Below are 20750 nucleotides of genomic sequence, written 5' to 3'. Positions count from 1 at the left end.
AACCAAGAACCAGTTGGTCTTCTAAAGACTCCCCTACCTCCAGCTATATCATTTGATCTCCACGCTCCATCATCATTGAGATTGACAAAGCCTTCCTTTGGTAGTTTCCACACCAAGACATTAGAGGAATCCACAATGATCTCTTTGTTTTTTTCCTTTATTCTGCAAATATGATTAGTGGAAGACCAATCCAAAAAAAAGGAGTTAAGCAAAGAAAAAAGATGCATAATTACACACTTTAATAATTAAAAAATAAATCTAAAATGAAATTCAATTTAAAATCAAAAACTAATCTAATCTACCAGGTAATATATAAAATATATAGCAGTTGGTATATATAAGAGTTTTATTTTAACTTAACAATTTAATAGAAACCATGTATCGCACGGGCTAAAATCTAGTTACTAATATATAGAACTCCATCCAAAATCAAATACTTAATAATAAAAATAAATCTAAAATAAAATTAAATAAAAAATCAAACACTAATCTAAAATAAAATTCAATCAAGAATCAAACATTAATCTAATATTAAAGCGCCACATAGGAAATCTAATGCTTTTGACCAATGAAAAATAAGATTTCAAATTAATTATGAATTAAAAAAGTGGTGTGCTACGTAGATAAATAATTAGGTGTCACGTATATATTTTTATTAATTAATAACTAATATTGCGTATATACAATTCCATCAAAAAATCAACCACTTTAATTACTAAAAAAATAAATCTAAAATTAAATCCAATCCAAAATCAAACACTAATGTAATCTAATATAAAAAATATAATAGTTAGTAAACATATGTGTTTTATTTTAACTTAACAATTTAATAGGCTAAAATCTAGTAATAACTATTATAATGTAGATGTCCCCCAAAAACAAAAAAATAAATATTGTCAGCTCCAGTCACCCTTAATTTACCCGGTTAGCACTAACCCACAGTCAAAAGTCAAAACCACACCATAATGAATAAATTCATGGGTCGTCGTTTAACTCTCACGGCCAATAAAATCATGGGCCTCAATTTCTACCCATTTTTTCCAACTCACGTAGCCCAAACGACCAACTTTATTTGTGCAATATTTAAACGCTCATCAGATTTCCCAATTCAGGGTTTTGTTTTTCCTCCACCATTTTATGCGCCTCCTCCTCTCTTCCTCACCACACTTGCCCTAACCTCTCTCCACCCTCTCTCGCTCCCTCGTCTATCGTCACCACCAGCAGCAGCAAAGGTATCATTCTCTTTCTCTCTCCTCATTCTCTTTTTCTCTCCTCTAATTCGGTGCTGATCTCTTTAGCCTTCTCTCAGATGGCGGAAGTTGAAACTATGGTGCCGGTTTCGGCGATTAGCGAAACCTACCTGGCTGATGTCAAACTCTTTGGAAAATGGAGCTTTGATGATGTCACGGTTCGTATTTTTCTATTGTAGATTGTTGTGTTTGTATTTTTGCTTGATGCTGAATGATTCGTGAATTTGTTAATTGATGATGAAAAACGAAAAAATGTGGTATTATCAACTTTGATTGATGTTTGAATTATTTTGTTTGATTGATTTTGTTTTTGAGGGAACCATCTGCTGAGGATGCCTGCAAGAGGGCAGATTTCTTTTTGCTCTACGAATTTGCTTCCATCTGCCAGTCTATGTTTGCTATAAACATTTGCTTCTTTTTAATACCCAAAGTTCTTTTGATTGTTGATGGTTGACTGTTGACTCAACCAAGTGTGTTGTGTATAGCTATGTCACTTCTCGCTTGGGATTTTCTCTACGACACTAATTACCCATGTTCAAAACTTGAACAATAAGATATGATGCTAAATTTTCCTTCTGTGGAAATTTAGTATGAAAACAAATCAGCGATCTTTATTATTTTTTCAACTGGCAGGTCTGACCCCTGGTCAACTTCCATGCCTGCTCCTTTTCCCTCAGTTCAGTAGGAATTCACTTGTAAAATATAGCTTTCTGAAAATGAAAGAGACGAAGGAAACGAAAAGAAAAATATAAACTCTTTGGAAAATGGAGCTTTGATGATGTCACGGTTCGTATTTTTCTATTGTAGATTTTTGTGTTTGTATTTTTTCTTGATGCTGAATGATTCGTGAATTTGTTAATTGATGATGAAAAACGAAAAAATGTGGCATTTTGATCTTTGATTGATGTTTGAATTATTTTGTTTTTGAGGGAATGAACCAATTTATTAGTTTGAATAAATTTTTGTTGATATTGTTGAATGTAGGTGATTATTTTGTAGTGGTATCACTTTTAATTGTGGCTAGGATTGTACAATATAGAACTGCATTTTTTCCAGATTTCAAATAATATCGTGAATCTGTTTTTTTTTGCGAAATGGCTTAGTTCGAAGCATGTTGCGAAATCTGTTGTAAAATAGAAGTTGTAGAATTTTGATTGTTGTGAAGAATAAAACAATAAGCCTCTTTGTATGTTAAAATTTGCATTACAAAGATTTCTAGAACATAATTAAGAAGAAGGGAAGGTTTATCGAAGGAGATATGAATTCTGACTGTATATTTCTAGAACTGAGGTTGGGGTGTCATAAAGTGCAAATTGTAGAGAATAATGAGAACCATGATTTCTGACCTCTTTTCCCATTGGCTGCTGATTGGTTTTATATGAATAGTAAAACTACATATGTTGTTCAAAAAGATGTAGTAGGCTTTTCTTTTGCTGTGGTTTGTTGTTACTAATCTTTGGGGTTTTCTTTGTATTCATCAGAGTGGATTTCCTTTGGTACTCATCTTTGAAATGTGTCTGAAGATGCCTTTGTTCTTCTTCTAGGTTGCGGACATTGCCCTAGTTGATTACATTGGTGCTTCTGCTGTTAAGCATGCAACATATGTGCCTCACACTGCTGGTAGATACCAGAAGAAGCGATTTAGGAAGGCTCAATGCCCCATTGTTGAGAGGCTTACCAACTCCCTCATGATGCACGGGCGTAACAACGGTAAAAAGTTGATGGTTGTTCGTAATGTGAAGCATGCATTGGAAATTATTAGTCTCTTTACTGACTTGAACCCAATTCAAGTCATCGTTGATGCAATCGTCAACAGGTATTAAATATTACCTTTGGTTTGCCGTGCTTCTGAGTTTTGAAATGCTTATATTATTTGAATCTTGTTACTCAATCTGTTATGCTTCTGCAATGTTCCTGCCTGACATATATTCCAATGTAGTGGACCAAGAGAAGATGCCACAAGGATTGGATCAGTTGGTGTTTTTAGGCGTCAAGCTGTTGATATCTCTCCATCGAGGCGGGTGAATCAAGCCATATATCTCCTGACAACAGGGGCTCGTGAGAGAGCATTCAGGAACATCAAAACTATTGTTGAGTGCCTTGCCGATGAAATCATTAATGCTGCCAAAGGATAATCAAACAAGTATGCGTTCTGCTTCTACATTAACTCAGCTTCTAAGATTTTGTACGCATGGTAACACTACAACCAGTTGGTACTCTTGGATATTTCTTGACTTTTTTGTGGGAAGATAGCTAAAGATTTGGTTATGTAGGAGCCTTTCATTAGTTTTTTTTAATCTGTTGTTTATTCTCTTTCAGTTATGCTATCAAGAAGAAGGATGAGATCGAAAGAGTTGCCAAGGCCAACCGTTGAGTTTTGTATTTCGGGGTACGTATTACAGATATTTTGTTTTTGTTGTGCTGCAATTTTGGAAACCTAGGTTTATCAAGAATCAGATGTCTTGTCAGTTAGTTTTGCGAATTTATTTATGATGCTGGAGATTAGATTTACCAAAGCTAGGTGTGAATGAACCTTCAAAATCTATATCATGCTTGAGTTTATAAAACTAAGAATCTATTAGCGTGATGGTTGAACCCTGTTATATGTTGTCGTACTTCCTAAATATGAAGAACTTACTTTCAATACCCGAGTAAGAAAACAGGTGCATGGTTACAAGACTATTGGATTAAACTGTGAAACAAATTTGCCCTTTATTGTATTTTTTTTGTTTCGATTTCCTAAAAACGGAGAACTTTGTTTCAAAACCCGAGTAAGAAATAGGTGCATCGTTACAAGACTACTGGTTTTTACACTCCAAAAAGGAACAACAAATTTTGTCCCTTTACTGTAATTTTTTTTTTTCCGATTGGAAACAGAGAAAGGGAAATAATAGTATATAGGTGTAAATAGGCGGGTGGGTACAGATGGTAATAATTTCATCCCCATCCCTACCACCAGTCAAGATGGGTAAAGAAACATTCATTCCCGTTGTAACATGTGCAAACTAACGGCTGCAGACTAAAATTCATCCTTGTCCTTCCATCCACCATTCAAAAAATTATTTGAAAGGTATAACTTCCCATTTGATTTAAAAAGTTCATTTTCTTAAACCTTTCCTAACCAAACACCCTCTGGATAAACCTGCATGTGTCGCTTGCCTTCAGGCTCTAGAATAACATAGCTTGAATGGAACATTTTCTGAACTCAGAGGTCTTGGGCACAACTTGTGCTGACTTATCATGATCCCAAGTTATAAAGCTTTTACTTGGGCTTTGCCAAAATGCACCGACCTCCACTCTTTGGGCCATAACTCGAGATTTACTAAGCCCATTGATGCAAGGCTGGTGGCATTGTAAGCTGCTTCAGTAGCATTCCAAACAAGATATTATTTGCTAGAATCCGAGTTCGTATGAAAAAGTTATAAGCTGTTGAAAATTGAAGTTTCTGGAATTCGCAGATTAAACCTGTCAGCGGTAGTCTTTTTAGCGCTGATCAGGCGCCACTTATTTCTAGCACATGCTACAGTTTTCGTCCAATTCAAATACGCTTCCGCGTACAATTCTATCGGATCTGTTGCAGTTTCCGTCGGTTGCAAAAACGATTCAATTTATAATTACATCTGAGTTAGGAATCCTAATTCTATTGATTTCCACCAGTCTAAGCTATAAATACAACCATTCTGCACCTTAAATCATTCATCCACATTGATCCACATTCAGTCTCACTCATCTGATATTCTGAATTATCTTTCCTCTCTTCCATGTATTCTGAATCTCTGTTAAAATCCCGTCTCGAATATTTGATCTCCTGATCTTAGTAAGGTTAATCTTCCGGAATTAAAGCAAGGATAAGGATCTATTAATCAACCACAAAGGTCGTTATAAAGCTAAAAGGAGATTCCGCAAAGGCAAGCGGTAAATGTTCTTGAGAACCGCAATATAGCCAAAACTTTATTGTAACCTGCGTTATATTTTAAATCGCTTTCATCACCATTATAAATTGTTCACCTAAGAGCATCTTCAACGGTAAACTAATTGCTAAATTAGCTTGTCATGCCAAATAATATATCAAGCTACTTTTATTTAATTTTTAGCTAGTTGGTATCCCAATGGTTAGCTACTAGCTTGATATTAATGTAGTTATATTTGTCAATCAATATTTTAAATATAATATAATTTAATATTATTTCATTGGCCAATTTTTTTCAAGCAAATTAGCTTGTTTAACCTAATTTTCTTGGCCAAACTAATTTATCATTTGAACTCCAATGGTCAAGCTAGTAGCTTGAAATTTCTAAAAATTGCAAACTAGTCCCTAGCTACAACCATTGGAGATGCTCTAATCTGGTTAATTATCACAGCCTAATAAGATAGTCTCTGGACAATTTGGATTTTGCTAGGTACCTTGAATTTTACTAAGTCATCTCTTGACTTTGTCTGGATAATACTTGTGCATTTTAATCAATCCATATTAGTAATGATCTAACACATGTCCCTTTCGTATTCGTTACGATGCATTAAATTATTAAAGACCGACGCATGCACTAATACTAGTCACTCCCCGTATTAGTAAATGTTCCCCGAACCCCCAATCTACTATGCTGATGTATGTTGGCGATCTCCAATTAGGAATCACAAGGGAACTTAAGGCCATTGTGGTCAAATACGTGAGCCTCGGCTAATGCTGCTACTCGCGTATCACAATAACTGCGTTTTGTCAGTTTTCTCCAAACGCGTTGAAAATTGAATGGTGGCTCCATGATCTAGTAGCTATGTGTAATACCCCGAATTTTTAAAATTCGATTAATTATGCTTAATTATTTTTATTTAGCTAAAATCGTTTTAAATCCTAATTTGGGGCTTTATTTTAATTAACGAAATTTTACTTCACTTGAATTTATAATATAGATTATACGATTTACCTTTCATATTTTAACAATTTAATTTACGAGCTTAAGCTACTCTTTACATCTTAATTATTTCGTAATTTATTTCGGATTTTTAATAATTTCAGAACGTTCTTATTTTATTCGAAAGCTAAAGTTTTTTTTTTCGTTAACGATATTTTATAAAGAATTATTTCAAAATTTTATTTTAATTAAGCATTCTATCAATATCCAAAAATAGCAACCAATTTTCTGAAAATTGCCTAACTTTGTTAAATTACTAAAATGCCCTTGAAAGAGAAAAAAAATTCTATTTCTCTTCTTCATCCCCCTCTCCACGTATGCTTCCACTCCCTTCCTTGAAATCTGTCTACATTCATGCCTTGGAGACCAAGGACTTTTCCTTCCCATTTACTCTTCTTGACTATACAAATCAGTCATAATACCAATTGGAATTCAACATCAGAAAATCAAAACTAATTTGCAATTCTCATTCTCCTCTGTGTTTCGAACCATCACCACAATCAACAACCACTGCAACCACCATCTTCCACCACCACCTACTGCCACCATCATTCCTAGCCACCTGCACCAACTCCAAAACCCATCACCGCCTCCATCTCCTTCTAGAACCGGCCCGAAAACCCGCCCCTCATACTCCCCTGTTTCCTCTCCTCTGCTCCCGCCTTTCCCCTCCCCTTCGTTAATTCTGCCGCCGTGAATCACCGCCACCGTCGCCTCTCTCCGGCACGGTTCCGCGCTGCGTAGCGCCGCCCATATCCCGATCACCACTTGTAGACACCTACTTTTGTCCCCATTCCCGCAAGGGAAAGGTTCGATGATGAAAACGTAAATCTCCACTTGACAACGCATCTCCTATGAAATAAACGAATCTCAATTCCCCTTTTCATTTCACCCGAAACCTGCTATTTATGGAAACCTGCTAAAAATAGTAACTGCCGTAAAAGGTAGCTTCTAAAAGTGGCAAATCATAAAGGATAGAAACCTGTCAGAATTAGGTGTTGCATTCCAACATAAATCCTAAATGAGATAGAAAACTGCGAGAATCCTATTCCTAATATGATTCGGAAATAAGAGTTAAGTATTAATTGAAATCCTAACGAGCCTAGAGTTCGTAACGGGCCCAGACGCATTCCGTCATAAAATTGATACGCGCTAAAAGACTCGATTAAGTCTCAAACTCTAGGGATTTTAGGAATCCGAATCTGACTAAAGAAAACAGCCCAGACCCTATTTTCAACGCCTGGCTCTGGGCGCCGAAATCTTCGGCGCCCAGGTCTGGGCGCTGAAAATACCTAGGTACGTGTTTTTCCCTAATTCTTTATGGATTAGAACTCTGCAATTCTATCTTTCCACGAACTCTTCCCTATAAATAGACCCCTAATTCGACGTAAAAGACAACAACACACAATTATATTATGAGTATTGACTCCAACCCTTAGCCTAAGCCTCTCGCTGCGAAACTATTCACGCGTTCTGTCGCAATCGATCCATAAATCGAACAGGACGTATCCTGTCCCATAATTGAGATTCGTTAAATAAAAAGGAGAAATAGCAAAGTCAAAGTGGTTAGTTTTCTGAGAACCGTGACGCACCTCTCAAGGGTGCGTCGTAATGTGTCCCTTTTCGATGATTTAACTGCTTTCCTCGCCCTTTTTATGAACTGTTAAACTAACCTAATCTGATTGTTCTATCACGCCTAACAAATATAATATTTTTGGGAAATCGGATTATCATGCTAGGTCCCTTAATGCTATTTAAATCAGATAATCAGATCGAATTAGTATTATATGTTGCATATTGCTAAAATCAACTCAGATTAGTTTAATAGTCAACGCATGTCCTTTCAATTATTTATGCTGAGCTAGTAAGGATATCCTGCCTCTGGAGTTATTGACGAGCGAAGTACTCCTCTCGGTAGTTACAGTCCCCCGAACCCTCAATCTCTACCTTGCGGGTGTATGTTGAGAGATCCCCACACCAGGGATCACAAGGGAACCTACGGCCGTCGTGGTCAAACATAATTGCACTCCCTTTATGTCACGATAACCGGTTTTGTCAGTTTTTCTCATTGTCATTAAAAACTGAATGGCGACTCCTATATTACTAGTCAATTGGGTGTATACTAACAGGAAATCCAATTACACTTGATTGAATAAAAAGAATCGTCACACCCACGAGGGACGAGGTCACGCATTAGCCTCGTGCTTTTTCGACCCCCTCACAGTGGTGACTCCACTGGGGATAATGAAGGAAATACTCGTGCTTGTAGGAAATCAAAATAGCCGAAGGGTGAAACGATCCTACCCCGCGTTTATTTCCCCATCAAGTTGGGATGACCTGAAAATCAGCATATTAATGTGAACGGGCAGAACCGCATAAAGAATCTCGGCTCCCTCGGGAGTTGGGACTAAGGATACCTTTTTTCGCCAATAGGGGGGTGCATACGCCGCACATGTTTCCCACTCGGTACTTGTGCAGGTAGTACACCTATCCCGAACCCAATCGCTCGCCCATTAGGTCCCTCTCGCCTGCATGCCCCCTTGGCTTGCACTTGCGGGTTGGCCTCTTGGGCGAAATTCGTCTGTTGAAGACACTACCTCAACCGGGGCATGTGTTGGATCTACTATAGAAGCGGTACCAAGCCAGGAGCAAATAAACTACCCATAGAGGCCTATCATAAACTACGTGGCATATTTAATTTTCAAATCCATGTTTGTAATGTAGTTATGTGTAGCGAAATATGTGATTGTGCGTGACAAACTATCCTAGAAAACCAACGACCTTAAAAATTGCCCAAACATTCATAGACTAATTTGCCAAAGAGTTATACCGAAACACGTGTTCCGCAAACACGAATGATTTCCACAAAATAAGCGACGCACGGGATGGCCTGTAACGAATTCTACAAACGCTGTTACGCGTAAAGGACGTTATTAGGCAAGCACGCAAATCGAAGTCGCATAAACAGAAGACAGAAAACGAGAACCAGCCAGGGACGAATTTTCAACGCCCCTGGCTGGGCGCCAGAATTTCTCACGCCCCTCGCTGGGCGCTGAAGTTGCTGCTTGGCCTTCTGGTCAGGCGCAGCATCCTCGGTGCCCGCGCGAAAGGAAAATACGTAGCGCAAAAAAATGTTCATAAAAAGAATTGCTACGAGGGCATAAGTAAAGCACTCGATTTCAAAAGCGACTCGCAAAAAAATTAATAACTCTTTGTGTCGTTGTTAGGCCTCCTACGACGACAATACCCGGCACCAAAACCGAACGTGCTAATAACTATGAATGTCACACGGGCAAGTGTTTCGAAAATCCAAAGAATGACCAAAATAAAAAAAAAAAAACCAAAAAGTGTACCGACAAAAGAAAGAGTGAAAAACCAATTTAGAGAGTCGAAGTCTAGACTAAGTAATGCTTGAAACTTTGGGAACCTAAACTTTAGCTTATCTTATGCCTAGGACTGGTCCTGCCACTTGGTGCCGATCAGGGAATCAACGGTTAGTGCGTCTCGAAGATACATCGCCAACACCAGGTTTAGTAACTCCAAGCTCCGTCCGTCGTCCCTCATTTCAAGGATCTCCGCTTCCCCAACCTCAATTCGCACCTTCAAACATGTCCATCGAACATTTGCGAGACCAGATGGTCCAAATGACCCAACTTATGGGCCAACTGAAAATGGAAAATGAAGCTTTAGCGGTTGCGCAAGCCAAAAATGACCTCGATAACGAGAAGAGGATTGAAAAAATGGTCCTACAACAAACCATGGGGAGCAAATACTTCTCTCTCGATCCTGAACCTTTTCCTGGAAAATTACCAGAAAAGTTCAGTTCATCTGACTTACCAAAGTTCAAGGCCACGGACAACCCCCGCGATCATCTACTGAGCTTTGTGAATACCATGAACTTGAAAGGCGTGGACAAGTCCATGTACTTACCTGCCTTTCCTTTGTCTTTGGAACCTGTGCCGCTCAAATGGTACTATCACCAGGACCCTAAGCTCTTCCCCACTTGGGAAGACTTTGTCAATGTCTTCATCAAGCAATACTCGTCGAACATGGATTTCCAAGTCACCATGCGCGAGCTGGAAGTTCTCTTCCAAAAGAAAAATGAGGGTTTTACAACCTACTTTGCTAGATGGAGGGACCAGGCGGCCCAGCTAATCAATAGGCCTCCCGAAACAGAATTGGTCCAAAAATTCATTGACAACCTGGACCCGGCTTACAGACAACACCTTAGGTACCTGGGACTCGACACTTTCAAAAGAGTTTATGATGTGGGAATAAAGACCGAGGACGACCTCGCCAAAACCATACAGAGCAAACCCACATATAAGACCAACACCTATAATCGGGGTAACACATCCCAAGCCCAAGAAGTCCATGCTGTAGAAGAGACTCCCGCCCGAAGAAACCCTGCAAGATGGGTCCGAGACCGAAAGTTTGCCCCACTCGGGTCAACTTTGGTACAAGCCTTTGAAAGACTAACCAATCAAGGAAAGTTGAGACCTATAGGCCCCACCCGTGACCCTCCTGTCAAAAGCAAATATTGGGTCGAAGGTACTTACTGCAAATTCCATCAAGGAAATGGGCATGACACTGAAAACTGCTGGAATCTAAAACATACGATCCAGGACATGATAGAGGATGAAGTGATACCTCTCCCTAACGTTGGCAAACCCAACAACAACAAGAGCCCACTCGGCTCTTGTCACATCTCTCTCGACCAACCAGAGAATTTCGACCCCACGGTGTACATTACACCTCAAGGTGCACCACTGGCTGTGGTCCCTATGGATCGAATCGAGAGGGAAGTGTGCGGTATGTGGAACGATGATGCTGAAGATATTTACCTATCTCAAGTCTCGGGCCAGGACTTCTTCACTGAAACTTGGCCCGGGTATGCTCTCATTGACACCACCCCTCAGGAGCCCGAGGTCGACAACCTCACCCGATCCGGAAGAATATACCAACCGGATATTCACCCACCTCCTATGGACGACATCCCGGTTAGGCAAACTCCTGAGAATGGACGGCACGCCACCGTCGCGGAAGTCATTGAAAATCCTCTCCTGAAACAACTAAAAAGAACCAAGGCCGAGATTACCATCTGGGATCTTATGTGTACTTCAAAGGAACATCGCGAAAAGCTTATTCGCTCACTTGACCTCATCTCAGTACCTACAGATATCACACCTGACTCATTGGTTAGCCATGTCACGAGAGATGCCGGAGAAAAGGCCATAGTTTTCACCGATAAAGACTTACCCAAAGAGGGGGGTGCTCACAATAAAGCCCTTTACCTAGTGGTTGGATGCAAAGGACAAAACATCCCCCTAGCGCTCGTAGATAATGGTTCGGCGGTTAACGTCTTCCCATTGCGAACCGTCCATTGCTTGGGGCTAGGAAATGATGACTTCCAAACCTCCACACAAGGGGTACGAGCTTATGATAACTCCCGAAGGCCTGTATTGGGAAAAATCAACCTTGCCATACAGACCGGGCCTGTGGCACGCACCACGGAGTTTCAAATAATCGACATCAAGCCCACTTTCAACCTCCTCTTGGGGCGACCTTGGCTCCATGACTTAGGAGGTGTGGCTTCTACCTTGCACCAAATGGTTAAACTTAACCATAACGGGGTAATACTAGAAATCCGCGCTCCTCCTCTCGACGTCAGTTGTACTATGGTTGGAACGGCTGAAACTGCAGACGACCTTTATGGGTTTCAAATGGAAGAAACAATCCAGTTCATCGAAGATTATGATCCAGCATTCCTAGACCCGCATGCATCCCGAGTCATCCCTAGAATGCTGTTAGCTCAAGGTTATTTCCCAAGAACCCCATTGGGCATAAGGAAGAAGGAATACACATTCCATCCTTTTCCCGACAAATCTACTCCCTTTGGCTTAGGTTATGAACCAACGAAGGAAGAGATCGCTGACCGCCTATCTAGGCTACGCCTTAACAAAGCCAAACAAACCACCCTCCTTCCCCCATATCAAAGGACCCTTAACGGGATGTTCGTTCGGGAAGGAGAAGAACACCATGCTGTGATTTCCCTAAACCCTTCGTTCAGGATGGCTTGCTAAAACCCGGATTTGAAATTTTCCATGACTGCCACACCTTGGATGAGGCACCCCACCTCACCAAGACTAAAACAGCTGAAATATTGGACAACCAGGCTCTATGGACATTGTTTAACGAATCGAGGCCTATGGAGAACGAGACTGTGATGACTACCCTAGCTTTACAAGATGAAGGTTTCGATCCAACCCGATTAATCTCTCCTGCATCAACGCTAGAAGAGGTCGAGAACGGATGGGTGAAGACATATCAGTGGGTCAATGCAAAAGGAATGGAATTCAAGATGAGTACCGGTGAAGGACCGAAGTTTTATGAGACTAAACCCCAGGCTTGAGCCACATAGAGCACCATTAGTAAAAAGCGCCTAGTAGTTCTTTAGATTGATAGAAAAAAAATAATAGAGACTTTAGAGGGTCCTAAGGCCGCTTAGAATATAGGTCAGTTTTATTTCAGTGTGTTTTCCTTACTTTCCGAATCAATAAAGGCGTAATATTTCTCCTAAAATTTTTATTCTAACACTAAATAAACACCAAATGTACTTGCAAAATACAAAAATAAAGAGGCGGCCCACTATAGGCCCAAAAAACAAAGCCCACTCGGTTTTGAAATAGTGCCATGGGAACCAATTCCCGAAACCCACAAAATAAACCACACTATCCCATTCATATCCCCAAAACCTAAAAAGCCAACCAGTGTCATCATAAGAGCCAATCCATGCAACCCAAAATCAAAGGAAATCAAAAATCCAAAACAATGCAAATGTTACCAAAAAAAACAGATTCATAAAACATAGATTCCATCATACCATTCACTAACAACCCACCTCCAAAGCCTACACAAAGATCTTCATAAATTCCGCACCCTAACTCCATTTTCAAAACTGTTTTGAGTCACCAATAGAAAAAATTAATCTGGACAAAAATGCGTTTCACGCTAACAGTCAAAAAAGCCTCCAAAATAGCCTCAAAATTAACTTTAAATACGAAGCAAAATATCAAGGCACAAAAAAAAAAAAGAAATAGAAATAAACGCAAGAACATGTGAAGCAAAGCGTCAAAAATTGACCGCCCAAGTCATTTTCAGCGCCCAGGGCTGGGCGCCGGAATTTCTGACGCCCCAGCCTGGGCGTTGAAACTCTCTGCCTGCCAAAAGTTTTCTTTTCAGAAGTGCTCGTCATTTTATCCGCACACAACGGAAAAATAACGAACACTTGGGGGGTACAGTACGTATCCAAATAGGCTTACCAACCAAGAATATAGCCATACAAATTAGTCGAATTTCGAATTTCATATTTTACACGACTTATGGCAAAAATAAAAAATGGCAGATGAAAATAATGATAATACTTCACTCATTTGACCGACTAAGTAATATGTTTCCACCTCAGGGCATATCTATCGAAATCCGGCATACTAGAACTATTCAAAAGCTAGAACTACGCGCGACCTGATTCTGACAAGATACGTAGGCAATCCTTACCAAGGATTCGGTCCAAATAATAAAAAAAAAAATATTCTTTGTGCAAAAAAGTGTTAGACATATAAAATACATAAAAAAGAGGAGAAACAAAAATAAATGAAAACTAAAAATACGCCTTTATTAAAATATAATAAGAAGGAAAACAGAGTGCTAAAAATAAAAACAAACATGACTGAAATAAATAGAGGGCACCTACACCCTAGCAAGAACTACACTACTCTAGTTCTTCCGGATCATCAAATAAAGTCTTGTAGAGGGCAATATTCGCAGGATCCACTCCCACAGTCCTCTGCGCTGCCCCAATGTCAATCTCCATGAGAACCGGCTCCTGGACACTAACTTCCAAATATGCCAAGGCTTCAGAAACGTTCTCAGTTATAGCCCGCTCAGCCTCAAGGGCACAGACAATGGTGGGAGAAGGATTATTATCATCAACTAGACTAGCCACTGTTTCTACAGGCGGCTGAGCCTTCCTAACCCATACATTGTTCCGGCGACGATCTCCGCGAGAGCTTGCATTTCTTTTAACAACAACAGGCCCCTTCATGTTAGGCATCTTTTTAGGCCTGAAAGTGGAACGGGGAGGAACTTCCTTTCGCTTTCGATCGGGACGATCTTTCACAGTCTTAATACTATAGGTACGAGGTTTTGCAGAATCAGGACCCTCATACTTAACACGAATACGAGGTATCAAAAGCTCAGCCGGCTCCCCATTACGAGCCTCGGTCCTCACATCTTTGTCATCGGAGCTCATCCACAACTTGTAGTTTTCAGAAAGACCCACAAAGCCATTTGTAGCTACGGCCCAACGCGGGAGACCATCATAATACTTGGCCCACGCTAGGACCCGTGTTTGTGAAAAGGCCGCTACCTTAGGTGGTACCGTATCAGAAAAGGGGATAGTCTGCCTTAAACCATATTGACGCATGACTCGGTAAGGGAAAATATAAATGGGACGAGATAGCCCCAACAAAGAAACATAAACCGATACATCAGACCTCCCTGTCATAGTAGTCAAACCCCACCATGGTACCACCCACTTAATAGAACAAATGCCATAAGTAAAAAAGGAGGTCCATTCGGCCTCGTCCTGGCCTTGGTACAAGTATTTTCGATTACCCAAGGCTATAGGGCGATAGTGTTTAGGATCGGCAGGAGCTTCCAAAAGTCTAAGCCGTTCCGCAAGCCAAATCTACAAAAACAGGCACGATCGAATCAAAAGAGTGAAAAGAAAGAAAAAAATGGTCCCTGGGGCGCAGTTTCAACGCCCAGGACCAGGCGCCAAAAACTCCAGCGCCCAGCCCTAGGCGCTGAAACTCAGCCCCAGGCAAAAAAAAATATGTGCAAAAGGGACGTTTACGTGCGCAAGGAAAAATCGATCACCTGCAGTAATATGGGGCTTTCCTTAAAATGTTCAGATTTGGCATCCCTCTTCAGCTCGTCCGCACTCAGCAAAGTCTCGGCAACAACCAACGGCATGATAGAATAGCAACTTTCCATCTGGCTAATCAAGGTGATCAACCTTATGTCACCGAACTCACCATTGTTATTCGATAGCAAATAATGATTCAACAAGCAAAATACAAGGGCTCGAATATTCAATTTCTGTTCGGTCATATTTTTACTAGGCCTAAAGTGATGTTTTACAAGTTTTGCCAAGTTAACCTTATCATCTACAACAATTTCAGCAAACATGTTATCATCTAGCCCTAGGAAAGCCCTTATGGTTGTTTTACCCTCTTCAATAGTGCCAGGGGTAACAGGAGTAGCATTAGTAGGATAACCAAGGATCGCAGCAAATTCATCGGGCAAAGGACATATTTCGTTGCCCCGAAAGGCAAAAACATGATGATCGGAGTCCCAAGGCTGGGCGCCGAAATGTTTAACGCCAGGCCTTGGGCGCTGAAAATGCAGCCCAAGGCCCAGATTTCACAAAACACGGAACAGGAAAGGACTTAAGACCGTGTTGCTAAACACGAGGCCCTATTGCAAGTAGGATCAAGCCCAAAGCACCTTTAGCTCCCAAATAAGCAAGAAAAATAATAATAATAAAACTTGGTCGAAACTTAGACTCGTCTCAGAAAATGCTTATGTACACTTTTCTAAAAAAAGCAAGTTAAATATCATGGTCATTCTTCGAAACACCAAAAATATGTGTCGTCAAGTCATTGGTTTTCCAAATAAAAAATGTTTGTCTGTCAAAGGGTTAATCCGGGCCAAGCTAAAACCGGATGTCGCCTGAAAACTAAAGTCGCACTCCACGGCTTCGCTAAAGTAGCACACTACTGTAGAAGGTCGCTCGCACATACGAGCATGACCCCAAACATGATTACAAGATGCGAAAAACAACCGACGAGCCCCAGTGCTTGGGGGCTCGCGAAAAAATAGACTCCAACGAGGAGCGCGCGATCATAATCACATTCCCAGACTGCGCCATACACCATATCATGTTTGGATATCTCAAAAAAAGAACAACAATAGGTTCGACCTCATCGAAAGGACGTCACTGACACTTGTGCACGGTCCTCTGATCAAAGACCAAGTCGAGCCGTAAAGACTAGCTCAAAATCACGAAAGCGGGCGGTCGCAAGACAAAGACCCGTCTGAACACGTTGTCAGCCCACGTTCAGGTTACAACTAAATTCGAGCACCCCTCGAAAGAATTCGCTCTTGCAAGAATGAATAAAAATAAATTCTCAAAAGAAATCACAAAGAACCAAAGAAATAGGAACTTGCCCATCTTCAGTCGGCAAGATCGCGTCACAAACCGCGCGAGTTCCCAAATCGAAAAGAAAACGAATTCAGGGACGTCCACCCTCAGCGGAAAGGGCTCGCCCACCCTCAGCGGGCGGGGTCTGCGTCACTAGCCGCGCAGGTCCTCAGTTTTCGAAAAAATAAAGTCTTCAAAATTAAGACAGGCTCGCCATCTTCAGCCGGCGGGGTCTACGTCACAAACCGCGTAGGTCCTTATTTTCAAAAAAGCAAAACAAATTTCAAAATAGATTCGTCCACTTCTATCGGACGGGGTGTCCACCCTTAGGGGACAAGGTTCGCCATCTTTAGCCGGCGGGGTCTACGCCACAAACCGCGTAGGTCCTTATTTTCAAATTTCAAAAACAGATTCGTCCACTTCTATCGGACGGGGTGTCCACCCTTAGCGGACAGGCTCGCCATCTTTAGCCGGCGGGGTCTGCGCCATTAAAACCGCGCAGGTCCTTAGTCGCTGCAGCGATAACTTTTGCCGGATTTTCCTTCGTTTTACGTCCTATAAAAACAAGGGTGTTGGATTTTCCTTCGTTTTACGTCCTATAAAAACAAGGGTGCTCGATTTTCCTTCGTTTTACGTCCTATAAAAACAAGGGGGTTTTCTCGTTTAGCTAGCCCTGAAAATGAGAATCTTTAAAAAACATTTTTACCTCGTGATTGGGCTTGGCCAGGCCCAATTACACTTTACAGCTTTGATTTCGAAAAACTCTGTAGCTACTCCCAATGGCAAAGTAAGGGAGTTTCTACGCACCTTTAGATCCTTCCAATGACAAAGTGAGGAAGTTTCTATACTATCAGTTGACAAGTCCCAATGACACGTGAGGGATATGTCGACACTTCAAGTGATGACCCTTAAGTCAAATGTTATCACTCGGGGGCTCGTGATACCCTCGCAAAACAGGTCACAATACACCCTGGCTTGTGTGACGCACTCCGTCTAATACTTTAACCATCGTCTTACTCCAAAGACTCAGTCAAAGTGGGGGATAACTGTAGACACCTACTTTTGTCCCCATTCCCGCAATGGAAAGGTTCGATGATGAAAACGTAAATCTCCACTTGACAACGCATATCCTATGAAATAAACGAATCTCAATTCCCCTTTTCATTTCACCCAAAACTTGCTATTTATGGAAACCTGCTAAAAATAGTAACTGCCGTAAAAGGTAGCTTCTAAAAGTGGCAAATCATAAAGGATAGAAACCTGTCAGAATTAGGTGTTGCATTCCAACATAAATCCTAAATGAGATAGAAAACTGCGAGAATCCTATTCCTAATATGATTCGGAAATAAGAGTTACGTATTAATTGAAATCCTAACGAGCCTAGAGTTCGTAACGGGCCCAGACGCATTCCGTCACAAAATTGATACGCGCTAAAAGACTCGGTTAAGTCTCAAACTCTACGGATTTCAGGAATCCGAATCTGACTAAAGAAAACATCCCAGACCCTATTTTCAACGCCTGGCTCTGGGCGCCGAAATCTTCGGCGCCCAGGTTTGGGCGCTGAAAATACCTGGGTACGTGTTTTTCCCTAATTCTTTATGGATTAGAACTCTGCAATTCTATCTTTCCACGAACTCTTCCCTATAAATAGACCCCTAAATTCGACGTAAAAGACAACAACACACAATTATATTCTGAGTATTGACTCCAACCCTTAGCCTAAGCCTCTCGCTGCGAAACTGTTCACGCGTTCTGTCGCAATCGATCCATAAATCGAACAGAACGTATCCTGTCCCATAATTGAGATTCGTTAAATAAAAAGGAGAAATAGCAAAGTCAAAGTGGTTAGTTTTCTGAGAACCGTGATGCACCTCTCAAGTGTGCGTCATAATGTGTCCCTTTTCGATGATTTAACTGCTTTCCTCGCCCTTTTTATGAACTGTTAAACTAACCTAATCTGATTGTTCTATCACGCCTAACAAATTTAATATTTTTGGGAAATCGGATTATCATGCTAGGTCCCTTAATGCTATTTAAATCAGATAATCACGTTCGAATTAGTATTATATGTTGCATATTACTAAAATCAACTCAGATTAGTTTAATAGTCAACGCATGTCCTTTCAATTATTTATGCTGAGCTAGTAAGGATATCCTGCCTCTAGAGTTATCGACGAGCGAAGTACTCCTCTCGGTAGTTACAGTCCCCCAAACCCTCAATCTCTACCTTGCGGGTGTATGTTGAGAGTTCCCCACACCAGGGATCACAAGGGAACCTACGGCCGTCGTGGTCAAACATAATTGCACTCCCTTTATGTCACGATAACCGGGTTTAGTCAGTTTTTCTCATTGTCGTTAAAAACTGAATGACGACTCCTATATTACTAGTCAATTGGGTGTATACTCACAGGAAATCCAATTACAGTTGATTGAATAAAAAGAATCGTCACACCCACGAGGGACGAGGTCACGCATTAGCCTCGTGCTTTTTCGACCCCCTCACACCACCTCCCCTCTTTCCTCCTCGCATCTCCCCTGCCTTCCTCTCTCAACCGTGCCCAGCTCCCCCCCCCTCCCGCAAACCACCGCCGCACGTACATCACCATTGTGCTGCTGCGCTGCGAAACCCTCCTGTCGGCGCACCACGGGCCACCGGCCACCACCCAAAACCGAACCCAGCTCCCTCCTCCCTCCTCTCTTTCCTCGGTCGTGTTTCCCTTCCCAGAAACCAAAAACCAAATTTTGGTTTTACAACTTTGATTTTATTCTCATCCAACGCATATACAGTTGGGCCATTCTAATCAATTGGGCTTTGGGTAAGACAAATCCTCATTTTCAGATTTTCGATTTAATCAATAGTTATGTTTTAATGAATTTCTATATAATTATTATTTACTAATAAATTACTAATTATTTTTCAGGTAGGATATATATTAATTATCGATTTTACCGAAATAAATTACTAGCTTTATTTACCAAAAATGAAATTAAATAATACTCATGTAAATCGATTTATGAAACATAAATATATATTTTGATTGATATTTCGATTAATAATATTTTCATTTAAATTATGAAATTATGTTTTTATTAAAATTCGTTACTTATAAATGAATTCTTATAAAACATATTATTTATAAAATGTTGATTTTAAATTATTTATCGTTTTAATTACTAATTCAATAATTTAATATTTTGAAAGAAATTGGACTCGGGGCTCGGGAAGGACGATTCATCAGACAGGAAGTATAAAAACTACGGTTGAGGTAACGGTTATTGCTAGTACCCGCAATCCCTTCGAAATGTATTTATGAATGATGTTATGAATGATTGATGTTTTATAATGATATTTTATGATTTGCGGGATTACAAGTATGATTTGAATGAATTGTTTTATGATAATGCAGCTTTTATGCAAAGTATTGATTTAATGAATTATTATTCCTGAAAGAATTGATTTTATGAAATAACGAGATTTAATGGTTTTACTGAAATATCCTGAATGAATGAGATTCTTCCTGATTAATGTTCCCGTAAAAGAAATGTAAACATGATAATTGAAAGTGTAAGAACTGGTCAAGTTCCCCTGTTATGGAGCCCACGCTCCCCCTGATAAGAAGTACTGGCTTCCCCTGATATGGAACCAAGGTTCCCCCTGATAAGAAGCACTGGCTTCCCCTGATATGGAACCAAGGTTCCCCCTGATAAGAAGCACTGGCTTCCCCTGATATGGAACCAAGGTTCCCCCTGATAAGAAGCACTGGCTTCCCCTGTTATGGAGCACTGACTCCCCCTGTTATGAAGCACTGGCTTCCCTTGTTCGTAGGAGACGTCCTACCATGTTTTCCTGTAAAGTCCCGACGACCAGAATAATACCGTAAAAAGGAAAAAGATTAATGAAATGACGGTCCTGAAATAATGTTCCTGAAACGATGTTCCTGAAACGATATTTTCGAAATGATGCTTCTGAAATGTTGATTTATTAAATGTTTTAATATATTCTATTCTCCCTGTTTATTAAATAAAATGAATTGAAACGATGTTACGATGCTAGGGTAACTCGTTACTGAGTCTTCGGCTCACCGTTTTGTTTTCTGTTTTAGGTACTGCTGGGGACCACGGAAACGAGTAGTGGCGAGGATTTCACTATTACAATGTTCACCTAAGTTAATGTTAAGTTGTAACAAGTTTAAGTAAAGATTTTTGATTAAGTTACGTACTTTTATTAAGGAATTAAAAAGGATTATTATGTTAACTTTGGAGTTTAATAGCTTATGATTGATGGTTGCCTTGTAATTCCCAAGAGGGAGTTACGGCAGGTAA

General features: G+C 40.4%; 1 protein-coding gene across 7 annotated transcripts; it reads left to right on the top strand.

Moving 5' to 3' along the window:
* Nucleotides 1-901: 901 nt before the first annotated feature.
* On the top strand, nt 902-20682 carry LOC110799406 (40S ribosomal protein S5). Of its 7 annotated transcripts, none has more exons than XR_008930284.1 (7): nt 902-1232; nt 1310-1408; nt 2795-3066; nt 3190-3435; nt 3570-3639; nt 19630-19693; nt 20531-20682. XR_008930284.1 is itself a non-coding variant. In XM_022004669.2 (5 exons), exons 1-4 carry the CDS (start codon nt 966-968, stop codon nt 3383-3385), a joined length of 834 nt encoding a protein of 277 aa, XP_021860361.2. In that variant the 5' UTR covers nt 928-965; the 3' UTR covers nt 3386-3393; nt 3570-4016. The 7 variants fall into 7 exon arrangements, 1 of the variants encoding a protein (XP_021860361.2); XR_008930283.1 differs by having other exon boundaries at nt 903-1232; nt 3190-3444; XR_008930281.1 differs by having other exon boundaries at nt 920-1232; nt 3190-3393.
* Nucleotides 20683-20750: the final 68 nt, after the last annotated feature.

Source organism: Spinacia oleracea, chromosome 3, assembly GCF_020520425.1.
Source record: "Spinacia oleracea cultivar Varoflay chromosome 3, BTI_SOV_V1, whole genome shotgun sequence".
NCBI lineage: Eukaryota > Viridiplantae > Streptophyta > Magnoliopsida > Caryophyllales > Amaranthaceae > Spinacia > Spinacia oleracea.
The sequence above is the reverse complement of the archived record's forward strand: the minus strand, read 5'-3'. Positions and strand labels throughout refer to the sequence as shown.

What these genes read in the sequence shown, in the direction of transcription:
- LOC110799406 (XM_022004669.2), top strand. Translation starts at nt 966, where the DNA reads ATGAATAAATTCATGGGTCGTCGTTTAACTCTCACGGCCAATAAAATC. An exon ending in GGAGCTTTGATGATGTCACG is followed by an intron (nt 1,409 to 2,794) that starts GTTCGTATTTTT and finishes TTCTTCTTCTAG; the next exon opens with GTTGCGGACATTGCCCTAGT. An exon ending in GTTGATGCAATCGTCAACAG is followed by an intron (nt 3,067 to 3,189) that starts GTATTAAATATT and finishes ATTCCAATGTAG; the next exon opens with TGGACCAAGAGAAGATGCCA.